This window comes from Geotrypetes seraphini, chromosome 10, assembly GCF_902459505.1.
Source record: "Geotrypetes seraphini chromosome 10, aGeoSer1.1, whole genome shotgun sequence".
Taxonomy (NCBI): Eukaryota; Metazoa; Chordata; class Amphibia; order Gymnophiona; family Dermophiidae; genus Geotrypetes; species Geotrypetes seraphini.
Genome location: NC_047093.1, coordinates 138,484,255 through 138,499,732, shown reverse-complemented (window position 1 = coordinate 138,499,732; position 15,478 = coordinate 138,484,255). Strand labels below are relative to the sequence as shown.

The window sequence follows — 15,478 nt, the reverse complement described above, 5'->3', positions numbered from 1 at the left end:
CATAAGTATTGCCCCTGTCGGGTCAGACCAGAGGTCCATCGTGCTCGGCAGTCCGCTCACGCGGCAGCCCCTCAGGTCCATGACCTGATAGTGCTCATACCCTAAACTCTAATATGCTTTTTGCTTAATGTCCTGTAGAGTAACCCTCTATCTGTACCCTGCAATCCTCTTTGCTTCCAGGAAGTCATCCAGTCCCTTTTTGAACCCCAGTATTGTATTCTGTCCTATCACCTCACTTGGAAGCGCGTTGCAGGTGTCCACCACCTTCTGAGTGAAGAAGAACTTCCTTGCATTCGTTTTGAATCTGTCCTCTCTCAGTTTTTCTGAATGACCTCTTGTTTTTGTTGTCCCCGCTAATCTGAAGAATCTGCCCCTCTCCACCTTCTCTATGCCTTTCATGATTTTATAAGTCTGTATCATGTCTCCTCTCAGTCTCCGCTTTTCCAGGGTAAAGAGCCCCAGTTTGTCTAACCTTTCAGCATATGAAAGGTTCTCCATTCCCTTTATCATCCTAGTTGCTCTCCTCTGGACCCTCTCAAGTATCGCCATGTCTTTCTTAAGGTACGGTGACCAGTATTGGACGCAGTATTCCAGATGTGGGCGCACCATCGCTCGATACAATGGCAGGATAACTTCCTTCGTTCTGGTAGTGATACCTTTTTTGTTCTAAAATACCAAAGAATGGGATTAAACTTAGTCCTTGGATCTTTTTGTTTTGTTATGGTTTGCGAGGGAGAGCGTCTCCACCGTAAAAGATCAGGGAGAACAAGATCTGAACACAAAGGGGCTGATTGTAAATAGGGTTACTAGATTTTCCTGAAGGAAAATCCAGACCCATGGCCACACCCCCAGGCCCGCCCAGTTTTACCCATGTCTTACCCCAGCCCCGCCCCCCTTAACCTGTCCGTGTATCGGGACAGCATCCACGCATGCGCGGATGCGACACAATTATGTCATGTGTGTGTGTGTGTGTGTGTGTGTGATGTCACCATGCTGCATTCGCCCCAACGGAAGCTTTTCAAAACCCATATAAAAGGAGGATATGTCCCAGAAAATCTGTCCGTCTGGTAATCCTAATTGTATAAAGTAGTATGTTGCAAACTTTATGAGCTGCTGGCATACTAATCTCAGGGCTGCGGCTGGAGGGCACCCAGAAATGCACGGACGTCAACGCAGTGACATCATGAGCATGCATGACATCATTGTGTTGATGTCCGTGCGTGCATGATGTCATCACGTTGACGTCCGCACATGCAGGGATGTTCTCCAGCTGTGGCCCTGAGCCTCCCTTGACCACCGTTGGGGGTGGGGGTGCTGCAGAAGAAGGGGTGAGGAGAAGGAGCACAAGCACCTGCAAGGAGGAGAGGCACCGCGAGAGGCACGTCCTCTAAGCAGTCAGCTGGCACTGGTGCCTGTCCTCACTGGCACCTTGGGTCACAGCTGGAATCATCCGGGGCACACAATTTGCGATACACTGGTATAAAGGATACCTAACTTAATTGGCAAAAATACCCTTAAAAGCCTCAAAAATTGGTTAAAAAAAACCCCAAAACCCCCAAACAAACAAATGAATTGGGTGATATGTGCTTATCTGATTCTATAAAAGATAGGTGCCTAAAGCCTAAGAGGGCGTGTCTATGGGCGGAGCTTGACATAGGCGACGCTAAGCGCGATTCTCCAAAAACATAGGTGCTTGAAATGTAGGCCTTTAAACCCTGGCCTTGGCTAAGAAAGCCATTTTGACTTTTTGGCGAGAGCCACATGCTCCCTCTTTCTCTCGATGGCAGGGGGTCTCTTTATGACTTAGCTCTCTTGGAAAGATGGGCTGCGGGCACTCGGGATGAACGAAGGTGGTCTCGATTTCAGGATGTATGGGAGGAGTATTGGCTGTCCCTTCCCCATCGCGAGAGGAGTCTACTATTGAACTGTTAGCATCTACTGGGGTCTTCTGTCCTCTTCTGTACTATCCCTCTTCAGACTCATTCTTACTTGGATTCTCTTATGGGGTTCATTTCTCTTTCTTTTTATTTTTTCCTCTTCTTCCCTTTGTGACCTAGTTTTCCTCCCCATTTTGTCTATTTTTTGTCTATTTTGTGTATTTCGTCTATATATTTCACAGGTCGGGAGTAGGGGTGGGTGGGGGGTTGGGGGGTGTTTGGATCCGGTTTTCTAAGGTGTATTCTAATGTATGTTATAGTATTGGGGTGCTACGATATGTCCTGGGGGGGTTTTCAGAGGGTTTTACATGGAAAATTGTATTGAGCACCTCTTGATCCTGATTCATCTGATCTTGGTTGTGTTTATGACCTTTGCTCTCTGTATGCCCAGTAGGGCGGTTTTTTCTGGATTGATGGATGTCCATTTACTCTGTTATGTTCTGTATGTATTGGTTTGCTCAATAAAGAAATATTATAAATTAAAAAAACCCCTGGCCTACATTTCCGGTGCCTAAGTCTTTCCATAGGCACCAACAGGTGTGATTCTGTAAACGGCACTGTTTATTAAAATCATCCCCAAAGTAACTAACATCACTAGACTCCCATGGGTGACGGCTGTTCATGCACAAAGACTCCCAGATGGGGCCTCTGAGCTCAGGAGAGTGTACTGAGTTAAAAGAGGCCTAAATCTGCTATAGCCCATATTGACCCCTGGCATGCAGAGGGATGTACTGTAGGTCTAGTTTCCTAGGGAAAACTACAAATCCCAGCATGCATCAGGAGCAAGGCCCAGATTATAATGACTTGAGTGCTACAGCAATAAGGGAGCCAGGGCATTTCCTGGAGACGAAGGTGCTTTAGCTTGGTCAGTAATTGCGGTGACCCTAGGGACGTTCCCGCTGGTGCCAAAGGGACTCACCTCGCTTGCGATGCTCTGCCAGCAGCACTCGGCCGTACGATCCACTGCCCAGTTCCTGGATGATGCGGTAATGTTCATTCAACTCCAGCCGGGGCATGGTCTGGGAAGTGAGTTCCATCATCTCCTGCAGAACTGCCTCATTCTCAGCCAAATCGTATTGGTTCATGACTGCCTGGGCCTCTACTTTCTAGCACCTGTACAAAGGGGGGATTATATAAGTAGGTTACGTTATGTTAATTAGGTTTCCTATTCCACTTTTACCAATTCAGTTCAAGGTGGGATTACATTACAAGAGGTTGGGTCAGTTACCCAGGAAGTTACAATGGTCAACACATTATACAGGACTGTGGAGGAGTACAAAATACAGAGCCTGTCGCTTCTAAGACAGGGGCTCAAGGGATGGACCCGGGAATACAGAGCCTGTCACCTCTAGGACTGGAGGGTGTTCGGAGGATGGACACGGGGCACCTCTAGGACTGGGGCATCAGGGAATGGACCCGGGAATACAGATTCTGTCACCTCTAGGATTGGAGGATCAGGGGATAAACACAGGGGATACAGAGCCTGTCCCCTCTAGGACCGGAGGGTGTTCGGAGGATGGACACAGGGATAGAGTCTGTCACCTCTAGGACTGGGGCATCAGGGAATGGACACGGGGATACAGAGCCTCTAGGACTGGAGGGTTCAAGGGTGAGGGATCAGAGGCTGGATGGAGGGCTCATCAAATCATTGTGACAGGATCAAGTGTAACTGGAGTTCCCCTATAAAAACATTCAAGTTTATTAGGTTTTTATATACCACTTATCAAGGTTATCTAAGCGGTTTAATAATCAGGTACTCAAGCATTTCCCCTAACTGTGCCGGTGGGCTCACGATCTATCTAACGTATCTGGGGCTATGGAGGACCGAGTGATTTGCCCAAGGTCACAAGGAGCAGCGCGGGGTTTGAACCCACAACCCCATGCTGAGGCCGTAGCTCCAACCACTGTGCCACACACTCCACATTAGAGAATGACACGGGGAAAAAATCTGTCCCCGTCACCGCCCCGTCACCGGCCCACCATCCTCTGCACCGCCCCGTCACCGCCGATCCCTTCACCGCCCCGTCACCGTCCCCGCCATCCCTTTCACCGCCCCGTCACCGCCACTGCCATCCCATTCACCGCCCCGTCACCGTCCCCGCTGCATCCATATAAGCCTTTTTCCTTTCACTCCCTCCTTCCAATTTGAACCGGGAACACTAGCGATCGCACGGTCCCCGCGGCCACTACCTGCCTGCCCGGTCGATCCTGGTGTTTGGCCGGCTCTCTCCCTTCTCCTCACCTTGGTTTGTGGGTTTTCTTTTTCGGCAACCTGCGCGCTTTCCCAGGGAGCCGCACACGCGCGGCTGCTCAGTGTTCGATCTTCTGCTCTGCTGCAACTTCCTGTTTCCGGTTGCGTCAGAGCAGAAGATCGAGGCTGAGCAGCGGCGGGTGTGCGCGGCTCTCTGGTAGCGTGCGGGTCGCCGAGGAGGAGGATCTGCGGACTGGGGTGAGGAGAGGGGAGAGAGCTGGCTGGACACTGGAATCGATTGGGCGGGCGGGTGTGAGCTGCGGGGACCGCGCGATCCTTCATGCCTCACTGCGGGGGACAAGACCATTCACCGCCCCGCGAGCGGTGAATGGCCTTGTCCCCGTCGCCGCAGCGACTGCTAGTTTTCTTCCCCGTTGTCGGTGGGTGACCCGCGGCTAAAATGCGGTGGCCGCGGGTAAACCGCCACCGTGTCATTCTCTACTCCACATCTTTTCCTGTCCTTAATGTGTGCCAGCTGTAGACGGATTTATCACTGCAACTCCTGATATTTGTGTCCTTGGCAATACTCTCTTATATAAGAGACACATTCTCCCTGCTATCACAAACCTTCAACCTGCCAAGGCAATTATTCTCATCACCCCCCCCTCCCCTCCACACGCGCACTATTTCTTTTAACAGGTCCCCAAAGTTTAAAGGGGCGATTAAAGAATGGGGAGGGGTTGGATATTTGCTGACTCTGTTCCGCTATTATCTGTAACCAGAGCCCTGAAGTGGATTTGGGGAATGAGAAGACCCAGCCAGTTTGACAAGTGTCGATGACAGAAGAGTTTGCTGTGCTGTGCTGTTCTCCCTATGTGCGCTTTCTGCATTTTGCTGGAGTCTCCTCTGGCATTTTCAGTCCCTGCTCTCTCTACCTTTTGCTGGAGTCTCCTCTGGTGTTTTCAGTCCTTGTGTGCTCTGTATTTTCCTGGGCTTTTCTGGTATTTTCAGCCCCTGCACGCTTTGCATTTTGCTAGAGACCCCTCTGGTATTCCTAGCCCCTGTACCCCCGCATTTTTCTGGCATCCCTGGTATTTTCAGACTCTGCGCTCTCTGTATTTTGTCCTCCTCTGGTATTTTCAGCCCCTGCACGCTTCGCATTTTCCTGGAGACTCCTCTGGTATTCCTAGCCCCTGTACCCCTGCATTTTTCTGGCATCCCTGGTATTTTCAGACTCTGCGCTCTCTGTATTTTGTCCGAGTCTCCTCTGGTATTTTCAGCCCCTGCACTCTCTGTGTTTTCCTGGGCTCTTCTGGTATTTTCAGCCCCTGCACGCTTCGCATTTTCCTGGAGACTCCTCTGGTATTCCTAGCCCCTGTACCCCCACATTTTTCTGGCATCCCTGGTATTTTCAGACTCTGCGCTCTCTGTATTTTGTCAGCAACTCCTCTGGTATTTTCAGTCCCTGCTCTGTATGCATTTTCCTGGAGTTTCCCTCTGGTATTTTCAGTCCCTGCATATTTTTTTTTCTGGAGTCTCCTCTGGCATTTTCAGTCCCTGCTCTCTCTACCTTTTGTTGGTGCATTCTTTGGTATTTTCACTCCCTGCATTTTTCTGACATCTGCTCTGGTATTTTCCACATTCTGAGGAAACCTGCTATATTGACTTGTCTCAGGTTCTCTCTGCCTATTCTCCTCGCTGCAGTAAATAAACCTACCCCAAAGATGTTTGCTTCTCAGAATCAGGAGAAGGGTCTGCGGTTTGACGTCTTCATCACCTTGGCACCCCCAGGCAGGATGTGTCAAATGGAACCCGTTTCAATTTCAGCTCTGAGGATGGCTAATTTGAGCCTAAGATACTGTCTAACCAGTGATTTCAGAATGGGAGCTCTTCAGTAGAGAATTACATGGGGACAAATTTATCCCCATCCCTGTAGGAACTCAATTTCTCTGTCCCTGGCCTGTCCCATTCCTGTAAGCTCTGCCTTAACTGCACAAGCCTCGAACACTTATGATTTTAAAGTGTTTGAGGCTTGTGCAGATGAGGACAGAGCTTGCAGGGATGGGGCAGGAAAAGAACTCACTGGGACAGGATGGAAAAATGAGTTCCCGCGAGGATGGGGGAAAATTTGTCCCCGTGTCATTTCTCCGCTCTTAAGCTTCTCAGATCCCTACAAAGGAAGAACAAGCAAATGGGAACTCCTCCACTGGTCCACAAAATGTACCAAGAGTAACCCAGACAACCACATATAAGGCACGGCAGATGATAGGTTGTATCAAGAGAAGTTTCGTCAACAGGAAGCTTGAAGTTATGATGCCATTGTACAGAGCCATGGTGAGACCTCATCTGGAATACTGTGTGCAATTCTGGAGGCCACATTACCGTAAAGATGTGCTCAGAATTGAATCGGTTCAGCGGATGGCCACCAGGATGGTCTCGGGGCTAAAGGGTCTCTCGTACGAAGAAAGACTGAACAAATTGCAGCTCTACACTCTCGAAGAGCGTAGGGAGAGGGGAGACATGATTGAGACATTTAAGTACATCACGGGACGGGTCGAGGTGGAAGATGATATCTTTCTTCTCAAGGGACCCTCGAACACAAGAGGACATCGGCTCAAACTCAGGGGAGGGAAGTTTCGTGGAGACGTCAGGAAGTACTTCTTCACGGAAAGAGAGATAGAGCATTGGAACAAGCTTCCAATACAGGTGATCGAGGCCCGCAATATCCCAGACTTCAAGAATAAATGGGATACCTATGTGGGATCACTGCGAGGGTCATACCAATGAATAGGGTCACTAGGGTATAGACTTAATAGAGCGGGTCAGTAGAGTGGCAGTATGATCAGACTTAAGGGGGCCAGTAGTCTTAAAAGGGTGGGTCAATAGTGTGGGCAGACTTGATGGGCTGTAGCCCTTATCTGCCGTCATCTTTCTATGTTTCTAACCTGGAATCCAGGCTGAATTCTAGATGGATATGTTTTTGTGGAACGCTCACATCACAGTGTGGACTGGACTCTGTCTTCATGAAATAAGGTCTTTGGGCTAGATTCACAAACCTGCCCGATCGGCTCAATCCGGGCAGGTCCGATGAATTCACGAAGCCCCAATATGCAGATGGGGGCAATTGGAAGAACGCCCCCATCTGCCTTCCTGGATCGCTCGATAGCGATCCCCGCGCAAGCGCAGACCATCTGTAGATAGAGCGGATAGAGCAGAAGGAGGAGAAAACCAGACCAACAGACAGAAGGCAGTAAAGGTGAGTCTTCCCCAACTTTACATGAGACTTTCTTTAAATATGAAACCAGCTGAAGTGACTCTTGATTCAATTTGGGACTTAGTTTCCAAACTGGGAGACTCACTAACTAAACAAATTAAAGAAGGTGAAAAGAATATAAAAATTAAAAAACAGACAATAGAGGAAAATAAACAGGAAATTTCCAATGTCAAAGAAAAATTGGGAGGTATCGAAAATGAAGTGAAAATGATTAAACAAGTTCAATCTACAATAATAAATGATAATCAAAGTATTAGAAAAAAAATTGGAAATTATGGAAAATAACTATCGGACTAATAACCTACGACTGTTGAATTTTCCTAAAATTCTATCTGTAAACCCGAGAGAGATGATAAAAAGGTACTTCATGGAGATATTTAATATTCCTGAGGAATCATTGCCTCCTCTCACTCGAGTATATTATTTGCCTATGAACGTAAGGGGTCAGCATTCGGAGAATAAGAGACAGGAAATACAAGACCTTCAACAAAATTTGACAGCAATTTTGGAAACATCAGATAAAGATTTGGTTAAACCAGCAACTCTTGTACTATCTGTGGCTTTGTTGCCGGATAAAGATTGGATTTTGAAAATGTTTTTTAGGAACAAGAGTAAGGAGTTCCTGGGTTTGAAAATTCAAATGTTTCCAGATGTTAGTAGAGAAACTCAGAATCGTAGACGTCAGTTTCTTTTGTTGAAAGCAGGAGTTACACAGCTGGGTGGCATTTTCTTTTTACGTTTCCCATGTAAATGTATAGTAAGATATCGAGATGATAAGTATGTGTTTTTCGAGCCATCTCAACTTACAGCTTTTCTGACACTGAAACGTCTGGAAAAAGAGGGTATAACAACAACTACCACAATAACAACTATGTAACTGTAATAACAACTAATTGGACTTGGTATTAGAATAATTCCTCAAGTCAGACACATGATACTATTCTTTATTATATAGAATTTAAAATTGATTTCCTTAAAAGTTCACTCTTATATATATCTTGGATCACATAATTATCGAGGACTTGAGATTGTCCGATTAGAGTTTTGTCCATATTATGTTAATGATTTACTTATTATTTTGTGTTCGATCTGACAATCTTTCTGTACAAAATGTTTTGATTTTGTTAAAATTTTTAAAATGATAAATAAAGAATAAAAAAAAAAAAAATAAAAAAAAAAATAGGCAATCGTTTTTTTGGAGCCCATGGTTTTAAGCCCGAGGGTTAAAACCACGGGCTTGCAGTGCGGGGAAGGGAGGCAAGCAGGCAGCGTGTTCGGGGCAGACAGGCAGGCAGGGGCGTTCGGGGCTGCAGGATAGGGGCTGGCGGCAGAAGGCAGGGCAGCCGGAAAGGGCTTCAGCGACTGGTCCTCGGCAGTCGCTTTTTTTTTGATCGGCCAGCCCAGTCGGTGTTGGAGGGTTTTGGACAATAACCAGACATAGAAAAACGCACTCCCCTTTCACACCTCCCCCGATCAAGGAAGTAAAACGGTCAAAACAATACGATGGCCTCCTAGCCACTCGAGCTGCAAAACTGGATAACCAAATCTCCAACCTAATGTTAACCACCCCAGACTACAAGATTTTCAGAAAAGAAATAAAAACTATACTCTTCAAGAAAGCCCTGAAACAGTCATAAGAACATAAGAACATAAGCAGTGCCTCCGCCGGGTCAGACCATAGGTCCATCCTGCCCGGCAGTCCGCTCCCGCGGCGGCCCAAACAGGTCACGACCTGTCTGAATCACCAGAAGGGGCTCCCTTGCCACCTTGGTTTCTCATTGAAGTCCTATCTTCCCATCGAAGTCCTAACCCTCTGGTCTTGCACATGCACGACCTGGTTGGGTTTCTATACTTATTACCTGGTTAGCTTTCTATACCTGTGTTACATCCCAGCTCCTCCCTCAGTATCCCACGATCCCTTTATCCCTCAGGAATTCGTCCAATCCCTGTTTGAATCCCTGTACCGTACTCTGCCTGATCACTTCCTCCGGTAGCGCATTCCAAGTGTCCACGACCCTTTGCGTGAAAAAAAACTTCCTAACCACACCTACTCTTAAAATCTCTTACTCTCAACAACTCTAGAAATGACAATGGATCGAATTTTTACAACTCTCTTCGAATGATCTACTCTGTACAACGCTAGAAATGTCTATTATTCTTCCATAGTAACCCCCATTCTTTATATCTTTTGTAACCCCCATTTATATATCTTTTGTAATCCGCCTTGAACTGCAAGGTAATGGCGGAATAGAAATCTCTAATGTAATGTAATGTAACTGTCCTTTTCAGGGCATATTTTAATATTTCAATGTTTTAATATTTTAAAATTTCAAAAATCTTTAAATTCCTAAATTTTTAAAATTTAAAATAAACTGCTATCTTACCCTAGCCAACTGTACTTTCCTTTTATGTTTTACCTTTTCTATAAATATTGTAGTTCTTCCCCACTTCCCTATTGTTTGCATAGGTCCGTACGTCTGTGTTTTTGGGGTTTTTTTATACTTGGATTCTCTTTTTATCTGTTTTTATAATGATGTACATTTTTTTCTATTTAGATATTTAATTAAGCGGTCTAAAAAATCTTTTAATAAACTTGAAACTTAAATATGTTTCCTTTAATGAATCGGGTCCCTGCCTACTTTGCATGCTGTTGCCCTCATTTGCATGCGTGGATCGGAACTTTTGGTTCTGTCTTACAACAGGACCCACCTACCTCTGGAGGAAAAAGATTCTGCTTTAGGGGAGGGGATGAAAGTGATCATTTAGGGAAGCCCTGATCAGTGGCACAGCAAGGGTGAGAGGCGTCCGGGGCAGTGGTGTCCTTCTTCCCCACTTCTACACGCTTTTTTCCTTCCCCCTTGCATCAGTAAGCAGTAACCCCCAAGCTGCTGTCGTGAAAGTGTCGGCTCTTCCTCTGATGTCACATACTAGGCGCAGGTCCAGAAAGTGACATCAGAGGAAGAACAGATGCTGGCGCGGCAGCAGGTCGGGTGTTGCTGCGGAGGTGCGGGGGAAGGGAAGCAGCAGAAGGGGGACAGAGAGGAGGATGGATGTCTGCACCCTTACTAAGACAGTGCCCGCGGTGGACCCCCCCCCCCCGCCCCCCCTTTCTAAGCCACTGGTCCTGATTCCTGCCTTATCCCTATGTATGTGTTGTATGTGTGTGTGGGCCGGATTCTCAAAACCCGCCGTGCCTTTAACGGTGGTCGCAAAATCGGTTCCAGCCGGTTTAGCGCGCCAGTATTATAGCTCCCGGTTCTCGGAATGGTTCCCCTGGCCTTTTCCGAGCTTCCTAGCAGCCTCCGACTCTGCCAAAATGTAGCGCAAGGAGGTAATTGATATTTAAACGAATACTCCGGGCGATTCTCTATCGTCGCCAGGTGATTCTCCAAACGAAGCGCCGGGTTTTAACGACCCCCAAATTACTGACTGGTCTGGGAGTGCCGGTACTGTGAAAAGAGCGTCTCAGGCGCATGTATCTGGCTGTGGCTCGTGATAAAAATGAAAAGGAAACACACTATTTGCATATATTATAGTCAAATTTCAAAAGCACGGGTCTCTAGTGCCTGAATTAGAAGCGCGTCTTATGCAAGCACTTGTTAAAAGATGATGATGGACCTCCTCTCCCTTCCCACCGCCCCCCATCCAGTAACACTGGCACGCCTATGATTGACACGACGACGTAGAATTTGCTGGCAGTTCTCCGCACCTCCTTGCCACCCAGGGCTATATTGCACTACAATCAGGCACATGGGCACACTTATGCCTCTTTTTGTGGACTATTCTGCGCATGTGCTGATCGCTATCACCGGCGACTGCTCTCATGGAAATTAGGTGACCCTCCACGAACTTCATTAACATTTGAGGTTCTTAGAGAATCGTTTGTCTTTTCTGAATCGTTAGATTTAAGAACGTACGAGTTGCCATACGGGAACAGGCCAAAGGTTCATCAAGCCCAGAATCCTGTTTCCAGCAGTGGCCAATCCAGGTCCCAAGAACCAGGCAGAAAGCCAAAGAGTAGCAACAATCCAGAGCTGAGATTGTGATGTCATAATGCCTCATTCCACCAATGCCTAAGAGCCAACCTCATCAGTGATGTCACAGTGGTTCGATTGTCCTATACTGTACTTGACTCACATAAGAAAATAAGAGCTGCCATATTGGGTCAGACTGAAAGTCCATCAAGCCCAGTATCCTGTTTCCATTAGTGGCCAACCAAGGTCCCAAGTACCTAGCTAGATCCCAAGGAGTAAAACATAAGAACATAAGAACATAAGCAATGCCTCCACTGGGTCAGACCCGAGGTCCATCTTGCCCAGCAGTCCGCTCACGCGGCGGCCCAACAGGTCCAGGACCTGTGCAGTAGCCCTCTATCTATACCCCTCTATCCCTTTGGAAATTGTCCAATCCTTTCTTGAACCCCTGCACTGTACTCTGCCCTATTACGTCCTCTGGAAGCGCATTCCAGGTGTCCACCACACGCTGGGTAAAGAAAAACTTCCTAGCGTTCGTTTTGAATCTGTCTCCTTCCAACTTTTCCGAATGCCCTCTTGTTCTTTTATGTTTTGAAAGTTTGAAGAATCTGTCCCTCTCTGCTCTCTCTATGCCCTTCATGATCTTGTAGGTCTCTATCATGTCTCCTCTGAGTCTCCGCTTTTCCAGGGAGAAGAGCCCCAGCCTCTCCAATCTTTCAGTGTATGAAAGGTTTTCCATGCCCTTAATCATTCGTGTCGCTCTCCTCTGGACCCTCTCAAGTGTTGCCATATCCTTCTTAAGGTACGGTGACCAATACTGAACACAGTACTCCAGGGACGGGCGCACCATTGCCCGATACAACGGCAGGATGACTTCTCTCGTTCTGGTCGTAATATCCTTCTTAATAATACCCAACATCCTGTTTGCCTTCTTCGCGGCTGCTGCACATTGTGCTGTTGACTTCATTGCTGTGTCCACCAGTACCAGATTTAATGCTGCTTATCCTAGGAATAAGTAGTGAATTTTCCCAAGTCCATCTTAATAATGGCTTATAGACTTTTTTTTTTAAAAGAACTTATCCAAAACCTTTTCTAAACCTTGCTAAGCTAACTGCTTTTACTACATTCTCTAGCAATGAATTCCAGAGTTTAATTACATGTAGAGTGAAGATATATTTTCTCCTGTTTGTTTTAAATCTACTACTTAATAGCTTCATCACATTCCCCCTAGTCCTATTATTTTTGGAAAGTGTAAACAAGTGATTCACATCTTCCCTTTCCACTCCACTCATTATTTTATAGATTTATGGCCAGTGATATTAGAGAATGCCCTTCTGTGTGTCTGTGTGATCCTATGGCGAGTCATTTTATCTCCCTGAGCCTCGGCTCTAATTCCCAGCTCTGTCACTGACACTCTGTGTGTAATCCTGGGCTGAATCATTTTATCTCTCTGGATCTTAGTTCTAATACCGGCTTTGACATTTTCCCAGCTAGTGCGTCCTACAAGTTCTACGTGACCCCATTTTTTAACAGCGTAATTGTTGAGGGGGGATAAGAAGGTTGGAAGGAAAAGAGGGGCATGATATTAGGCATGGGAAAAAGCAGAGCTTGGTTTATCATTTCTAAGTTATCTATCTTTAAACTTTTTAAAGCTACCTGAGAGACATGTTCAAGTTTCAAATTTATTAAAATTTTGATAAAACGCAACATGTTACCTACTGCCAGCATCTCAGAGTTGCCATCCTCAATAAAATCTGGCTTCTTCTCATCTCAAGACTGATCAGAAAACACAGCAGACATGGACAGTTAACCCCTAGAGCAGGGCTGCCCAAATCCGGTCCTCGAGATCTACTGGCATGCCAGGTTTTCAGTATATCCAGTATGAACATGCATGAGAGAGATTTGCATACCAAGAAGGCAGTGCAGGCAAATCTCTCTCATGTATATTCATTGTGGATATCCTGAAAACCTGGCCTGCCAGTGGATCTCGAGGACTGGACTTGGGCAGCCCTCCTTTCTTCAGATTCCAAAAGTCTCTTATTGGAGATCCTGTTTAATCCAAAGAAGTGAACTCAGTTGGGATCTGAAAAAAAGCCCTTGTGCTTTTTAAGAGAATGCATAAGTGACAGAGAGGAGGAGGTTTATCATTTATTTCAAGGTAGCCGTGAAGCCATCTGGACCAGGGAGGCTCCCCTTGTTCACTTCCAACCTGCAGCACCTTTTCTGGGCCCTCTGTTCCAGCTCATCACCCTCTGTATAGCCAATCTACTGAAACCAGTGGCATCAAAACCATGGGGATGAGCTATAATAGGGAGGTAATCAAATCTTACTATGAGAGTTAACAAAGGCCCAAATTCACTAAACCTCCAAACCGTGTGCGATCTGTTTCTGTTTGCATGCCGGCCGACGAATTCACTAAAGGCCTGCATGCAAATGGGGATGATTGTTAACACGCCCCCTAACCACGGCCAGGATCACTAGAGAGCGATCCCTGCTCATGCACACACCCTGACAGTAGTGACAGGAGAAGCAGCCTCCTGTCACTGCTGTCAGGGCTCAGCCCCGATCTCTCCTGCCTGCCCTGCTCTGCCCTGATTTCTCTTACCTGCTCACCGGCCTCTCCTGCTCTCTGACGCCGTTCCCTGCAGTGCAAGCCCGTGATTTTAAAGCGGGCCTGCACTGCGGGGAATGGCGGCAGAGAGCAGGAGAGTCCGGCGAGTAGGCAAGAGAGATTGGGGCAGAGCATAGCAGGCAGGAGAGCCTACACTAGCCCCACCCACCGGCCCGACACACAGGCCCTGCCGGACACCCCCGTTGATCAACAGGGCTTAAAAATAAAAGAACCTTCCTGTAACAATAGCCCTATTTCTGAACAGATGCTACAAAGGAGACAAACAAGGTATCACACTTGCGAGAGCTCAGAGAGCACAGTGGAGATAGAATTACATAGTGCTGCCCACCCCCTCACCCCCTTCCCGGCACGGCCCACCCCCCCAAAATGTTGGGAGCAGGAGGGATGCTCAGTCCCTCATGCTCCTAGGCCTCCCACTTCCCTGCCCACCCCTGGTCAGCCCAGGCAGTTGGACCCGGCCCACCCACCCCAGTATCTTTAAAATAGTCGGTCCCTCCTGCTCATTCTGACAAGAAGGCTCCCATCTTCGGGAGCAGGAGAGGTGCCCGGACCATCCTGCTCCTATGCCAATCTTCTGGAGCAGGAGGACTTTCCTCCTGCTCCCTGCGCCGCTACTGCTCAATAGCAGCCTTAGGCCCCGCCCCGGTGCATCATCTGATGCACGGGGAGGGGCCTAAGGCACTGATTGACTGAGACGCCTTGGGCTCCTCCCTATTGTGCAGCGGTGGTCCGAGGAACAGGAGCAGGAGGACTTTCCTCCTGCTCTAGAAGATTGGGGTTGGAGCAGGAGGGTCTGGGCATCCCTCCTGCTCCCAACTACTTTAAAGGTACTAGGGTGGGTTGGGCCCAACTGCCTGTGCCAACCAGGGGTGGGCCGAGGGTGGGAGGCCGTGGAGCAGGAGGGACTGAACACCCCCTCCTGCTCCCAACTTTTTGGTGCCAGGGGTGGGTGGGCCGTGCCAGAAAGGGGGCGAGGGCCATGGCGGGAGGGCCATGCTGGGAGGGGGGCGAGGGCCATGCCGGTCACGGGGAGGGAGGGAGGGCGAGGGCTGTGCCAGTCGGGGGTGGGGGCAGCCGTGCTTGGGGGGGCGCGTTTGTGTGTGGGGGTACATTTTTTTGACAGGCCTGCCTGTCTTTTATTAATTTTTTTTATGGGGCAGATATTATGCATGTGTAACAAGCAAAATATCTGTGCCATGGAAAAAATGAATAAAAAAGACAGGCAGGCCTTTCAAAAAACCTGCAGACCTGACGGTAACTCAGTTACCTAACAAACACATGGATCATTATTCAAATTATCCAACCCACAAAAATTCAACGATCAAGAAAAAAAGGGGGTATACAAGGGATAATTAATACAGAAAATTTTTATTATTTTTTAATTTAGTGCCTAACTTCCTATTTGTAAAAAGCTGTATTTGCTAATAACCCACATATAGAAACTTATTTTGAGCACACAACTTTTACAGA

The 15,478-nt window shown here is 47.5% G+C and overlaps 1 protein-coding gene across 4 annotated transcripts in view; it reads right to left on the bottom strand.

The window, feature by feature from the left end:
• Window positions 1-15,478, bottom strand: part of LOC117367456 (serine/threonine-protein kinase SBK1-like) — a 36,893-nt gene that overhangs the window by 6,419 nt on the left and 14,996 nt on the right. For 3 of the 4 annotated variants that reach the window (XR_004540768.1, XM_033960002.1, XM_033960003.1), the window contains one exon: window positions 2,857-3,050. Coding sequence is in view for 3 of the 4 variants with exons in the window: in XM_033960002.1 (XP_033815893.1) it covers window positions 2,857-3,022 (166 nt within the window). In the remaining variant the exon portion in view is untranslated. Of the gene's footprint in view, window positions 1-2,856; window positions 3,051-15,478 lie in introns of those variants that run through there. The other variant, XM_033960004.1, reaches the window with a different exon arrangement.